Source organism: Barbatula barbatula (genome assembly GCF_947034865.1).
Source record: "Barbatula barbatula genome assembly, chromosome: 5".
NCBI classification, from domain to species: Eukaryota; Metazoa; Chordata; class Actinopteri; order Cypriniformes; family Nemacheilidae; genus Barbatula; species Barbatula barbatula.
In genome coordinates this window covers 320,580-327,041 of record NC_136769.1, presented here as the reverse complement: position 1 = coordinate 327,041, position 6,462 = coordinate 320,580, and the positions used below count along the sequence as shown (strand labels likewise).

General features: G+C 38.3%; 1 protein-coding gene across 1 annotated transcript; it reads left to right on the top strand.

Moving 5' to 3' along the window:
• The first annotated feature begins 5,028 nt into the window (after positions 1–5,028).
• LOC306894754 (GTPase IMAP family member 7) lies at positions 5,029–6,331 on the top strand. Its single transcript, XM_079457502.1, has 2 exons — positions 5,029–5,070; positions 5,224–6,331. Coding segments are annotated over exons 1-2 (930 nt in total). The 5' UTR covers positions 5,029–5,069; the 3' UTR covers positions 6,153–6,331.
• The last annotated feature ends 131 nt before the right edge of the window (positions 6,332–6,462 follow it).

Here is a 6,462-nt window from a genome sequence, read left to right as displayed (position 1 = left end):
GCCGGTTCCTGCCTCCTTCCTTCCCTTCTATGGATCTTATTACAATCTCATTTTAACTTTTTAGGAAAATGCTCAGACATTATGGCAATTGTTGATTAATGCCTGCTACTTCAGTTCAGGTTCATTTATGTTGTGCTTTTTCTTTTTAGTCACTTTTAATATGAACAGTTATGGGAAGAGCAACCATACAGAAAATGTTTTGTTTTATTCCAACTTAGAACTATAACGTTCATATGAAATCTGGCTTTATGGGCTGTCCATTTTGTCCAGATTATGTAAAACATGTCTCTTTGAGACCTGAGAGTAAATTAAAGCTTTTCCATATATATCTTGGGCTCTGTTGATCCACTCTTCGATGGTCAGGAGGTCCGGCTTTAAACTTCATGGTTTTCTTACTCACTGCCAGTAATGTCCAAAGCAACCTCTTGTTTTTATTTCTCCAGTTGTTGACATCAACGTTGCCCAAATACACATTCTCAAAGTTGCAAGGTATTTTACTACCAAATGTATGATTAATATGATCACATATTTGTGACCAAAAAGGTCTTAACAATAGGCGGTCCCAGAAAATGTGGAAATGATTGGCACCTGACAACCCACAGAGCCTCCAGCATGGAGAAGGGTCTGTCCAATAGCATCTGTCTGCAGACGAGATGCACTGTCAGACACATGCACTCTCAGCAGCACATGCGCACTCGTCACGTACACTCTCAGAAGCGTATTTCACCAGGTGAACTGTAAGATTCTATTAATAAAATGTAAAGGTTACTGCTTTTTAAGAGTACCGTGAATACTGGTGGTTCGGGTCAAGGCCAGGTATTTATTATAATTATAGCTGAAATACATTACTGAACATCTACACTAATAATGAAAATACATTACTAAATAAAACATTTTCTTGTACACGTATTCTTCCGGCCTAAAATTATAAACAAACACATATATATACATAAATGACTCATTCTACAATAAAAAGGTGCTTGTTAATCAATGGTTTAATGATAAAGTTTTATTATGTAGACATACTAATATATATATATATATATATATATATATATATATATATATATATAAAAAGAGCAGGATGGCTTCCATATAAGTTTTAAATGCATATATGGCATTGTGAGAAAATTGTACATAAAATCATAACACAAAAACAAAAAATGGACAACCCTGTTCAATTTTGTACTCGACAAAAGACTCTAAGATGCATTTTGTCCACCACATTCTCTAAAAATGTTTGCATGTCCTGCATAAAAACAAACATCAGAGGCTCTACACTATCATGTTCTATGAAATGTTTACTGAAGAACTGTTCCAAGGCCTCTGCAGCTTCATCATCCTCCATCTGCACATTATAAGTGGAAGCTGAACTGAGAAGATCCCCAGAGTTCCAAGCACCACTGACTGGCAGTTTTAAGATCCGTCATGACACGCTCCTAAGAAACAACAATTCAGAAGATGATAAATAAAAATATGCTGAACAATAATGGCCACAACCTCTCTAACAAAACCTACTTTTCGTGGAGACTGAACCACCTGCTTCTCAGATGAAAAGATTGGTTTCATCTACCTAAAAAGCAAATAATAATTTTAGTTACCTTTAGGACTACCTTTTTAAGGTTACTGGTACTTTTCCTGAGGAGTTACCTGAGAAGTTACCTGTCCGTCAAAATGCTCTTCCTGTAAGGGGAGAAAATACAGCCCATGTTTACCAAGTTAGTCATGACAACATGCCATACTTTACCTTATGATTAGTCTATGCTTTTACCTGAGAGATTTATTCCAACTTCCGGTTTGCAACCTAAATACAGGCTGCTGATCACCTCTCAGGAAGGCTTTGGACTCCTCTGTATAGTCGGCAAACAATTTCCCATGCCTGGAAAATAGTGATTGAATGTTAGATAATTCCTTTCTCATAAAAGCTTTAAATATTCAAAATACAAACAATTCCATACCGGTCCAGTCCAAAGTTCTCCATTAACATCACGCACCTGCTGCTCAAAACAAAAGTCAATGCCCTTTGTCTCAAAAAAAGTCTCAAAGTTATTGAAAACTGTACTAATACAAGTGGCAGCAATGTGTGTGTCGACTACGCCACCCCGAGATCTAACCCGGGGAAATAAAAGTAACCACCAAGGCTTCTATAGATTTAAGCAATCAGGTTCGGGCATTGAATAAACAGAGAAATGCTTCCATATCAAACATACAATTTTATTAATCAAATACACAGCAAACGTAGTAAACACTCTGGAAGCTGACGTCAGCCTATTCTTAAAACACTACACTCAGAGCGAGGCTCAATACCACATCAAGATACATCCACATTCACAGCAATCCAAACAATTCATACAATCCACAACACACACCAATAAATAAATAATACACAAAGATGTGTATTTCAATGTACCAACAGACTCTCTCATACACTCACAAAACCGGGCATGAGGCGTACTGGTGGGCGTCCAGCGGCTCGGGCATGAGCATCCAAATAATCCACTCCAAAGCACGTGTACAGCCACACAACCAGCACGGCAACGGTCACACTGTGAAAGTACCCACACTACACACAAAAGGGAACCCACCACCTCGAGTACACCGTCCCCACCGTCAGCACTCAGCTCCTTTACATATAACAAGGACAAAATAAACCAAATTTAACTTCAACAACAGTAATACTGAGAAATTAAATAAACAAAGAATGATGTCTTAACATAAACAAACAGGGATCATGAAACAACGTTACGAAAACAATCAAATAAACAAAAGGGCGAAATAAATGACTTTAACAAATGACTATAATGCTGGGAAATAAAGTAAACAAAAGGGCAAAGGGAATGATCTGGCCAAACAACTAATGCTGGTAAATAAGATAAACAAACGAAAGGGGCAAAAGAAATAACTTGAACGAATGACTATAATGCTGGGAAATAAAGTAAACAAAAGGGCAAAGGGAATGATCTGGCCAAACAACTAATGCTGGTAAATAAGATAAACAAACGAAAGGGGCAAAAGAAATAACTTGAACGAATGACTATAATGCTGGGAAATAAAGTAAACAAAAGGGCAAAGGGAATGATCTGGCCAAACAACTAATGCTGGTAAATAAGATAAACAAACGAAAGGGGCAAAAGAAATGACTTAAACAAACAAAAGCAAATGCCTTTTAAGAGACAATTAAGGGCACACATGAGGTATTTTCGCCAGCCAAATGAGCTCCGGCCATTAACTCTAACTTGGTGAAAAGCCCAGAACATGAAGGAGACGTGCGTCAACAGCACTTGAGCAAAGCAGCAGTCGCCCTAAGGCAGGCCGCAAGCGCTTCCTTGCTAATATAATAGCTATCCCTAAAACACACAAAAGTGGTTTTAAGCTACATCTGAGAGAAGGTAAACACATAGCCCGACTGGGAAAGCACTTACCCGAACAGCCATACACAGCTACACGAATCTTGCAGGCAATGCGCCGTGCGCAAGTTAGCGAAGTCTGTTACTCCGTTCAATTAAATGACAAAGAAATGGGGTAACCACAACAAAGCAAGGGATTCTAAAATAAAACAAATCAGAATCCTTACATGAACCAGCAACAGTATAACATTGACGACCTACATACCTGCGACACCACCACAAACTAGGTGAACCGAAACATGCGCCTCTAGCGTCACGTACTGCTACCAAGGGGTACGTTCGGGTTATAACACCCCCCTCCTGACATGATTGGCAACCAATACTACACCAAGAGCCAATCGTAACCATGTGGGGAGGAGGGGCTACAATTAACCACAGTCCATCCTGCCACATGTAGTCAAATCGGGCATCCAGCACAATGTACAATGCAGACTATAAATGAAAGAGACGTCAGTATTATGGCAAAACAATATAATATTAACTACAAACATAATGTACTTACCATCAACATAAACACACCACAGTCGTTGCCATATGATTGTACTGGAAAACCCTTAAATATAATGAAAGGAGGGAATAAGCAAAATTTCATAGAAAGATAGATACATAAGACTTAAAGAGATGGATGGGATAGATAAATGGACGATAGGATACGATATAGATAGATAGATTTGAACAGACAGACGGATATATGGATGGATAGATACCTTTCAGTCCATTTTACGGGTTTTATCCTATGTGCAATGCCCCTGTCAAAAATGCAAAAAACAAATACGTAAATAATAATTGATGTGTAGAAATATAAGGCTGTACAAGCTGTACTGTATGTTTCAGATCATATGTTGGTGATTCTGAAGACATCGACCTTAACACATTTAACTCTGACAGTCTCCGTGGAGAACCAGCCTACAGGTGAAGAGGATAATGATCACTTCCGAGTGAACAACTTCTCATAACAATAAAGCCTTCTCGCAGGTGAACAAGAGTCCAGTGCTGCGATCTGGTTTTCTGTTCTCTAGTATATGAAAGTGTATGTTCGTGCAATATATAATCTTTATATAATAATTGCGCGTCTTCCGTGCACGTGATCTGTTTTTTACATGCGTGTCAGGGTGCTAGAAGAGATACAGCTACAGCCGGAAGTGATGCAAAATTTCCCCATATAATTTCATTTACAATAAATGACATAATCTAACGCTACACCTAACCCAACCCAGCTTTAAACATAACCTTACAATTATGACAAAATATTAATCAACTGTTTCCAGCGTCACAAAAAATATGTTTCCACTGCAGTGCGCATGCCCAGTGGAGGCAGCTGAGTCGCTACCAGTCTAAACCTGTGAGGAGCATTTCGCCATTACAGTGAAGAATAGTTCTCGGTTTCAGCGCTAAATCTGAGAAATGTCCTCGTCAAGTATCACAACAGAGTCACAAGGTGAACCTTACTGTAGTTTTACCTTCATTGGTTTGTTTTGATCTACTGTATGTCGTTTTCTATTTTACTTTCGGTTTGTAATGCACTCTGTTGGGTCTGGAAGACAAACGTCGTTATTAACATTAGTTGGGTTATTTACTTTATTATATTTGCAATTGTGTTTCTCAACCATTTCAGGCTCGAGGAGACGCAGGAGAGACAGCTTTGAACATGAGCGCCCAAACAGTGAGTTAATGTCAACAAATCTATTATTGATTGCTTTTTAATTATGGAAATATTGTTTTCTTTGACTTTTTATGAATTTCACTTATTGTACACTTATATAGAAAGTACACAGAAATATCTGAGATGTTTTATCAGTTTCTTCTCTGTGTTCAGTGTCCATGAGGAGGATGGTTCTGGTTGGAAAGACTGGAGCTGGTAAAAGTTCTTCAGGAAACACAATTCTGGGCAGAAGATTCTTCAGAGCGGCTCAAAGTGCTTCATCTGTCACTAAAGAGTGCTGGAAAGAGACGGGAGAGGTGTCAGAGAGAGACATTACTCTTGTAGATACGCCCGGTCTGTTTGACACAGATATTTCAGAAGAGTTTCTCAAACATGAGATCAGTAAATGTGTGAACATGACGGCACCTGGACCTCACGCCATCGTTCTGGTCCTTCAGTTGGGTCCATTCACAGAGGAGGAGAGAAAGTCTGTGGAGAAGATCAGAGCAATATTTGGAGAAGAAGCAGATAAACACACGATCATCCTCTTCACTCACGGTGATGATCTGACGGACAGCACTATTGAGGAATGCCTCAGTAAAGCCGATAAAGATCTGAAAGAAGTGTTGAGACGCTGTGGAGGACGCTATCATGTCTTCAATAATAAAGAAACTGAAGACCGTATGCAGGTTCTGGAGTTCCTGGAGAAAGTGGATGACATGGTGGCTGTTAACGTAGGTGGATTTTACACCAATGACTCTTATCAGAGTGTGGAGCAAGCACTGAAGAATAAAGAAGATGAACTCCGGCAATATTATGAGGAAAAACTACAAGACATGCAGATGAAACTAGAATCAAACTTTCATGAAGAAAAGAGAAAACTACAGATGACCGTTGATGCACTAACTGCATCTAATGAAGAAAAAGAGAAGAAGATTAAAGAGCTGCAGGATCTGAATCTGAGAAACAGACGCAGAATGACTGAGTACAAGCGTTATTATGAGACAAAGATGGAAGATGTCAGACAAGAAGCAGAACTGACTCAGATGAATGAAAGCATGTTAACGTCGATCCTCAGCAAGTTTCAAAACATCCAACTGTAATCACAATGGTTCACGTTTGTTTTATGCCTTTACACCGCACATGATTTTATTATCACTTGTGAACATTATTATTATGTCTCTTGAACTGTAACAACTTACAGTGAACTTGTTTATATTGCATCTTCATTATAGTAGGCTATTTTAATAGACTATGGTTGTAGAATAAAAAAAGTCCTTCTATCTGCTGTATTATGGAAATGTTTTTGTAGTAATAAGAATAAACACATACTTTTAAGAAACAAACAAAAATATATAATAAGAAAAACTCTGATAATGAAAATAAGAAACTCAAATACAAGAATGTAACGTA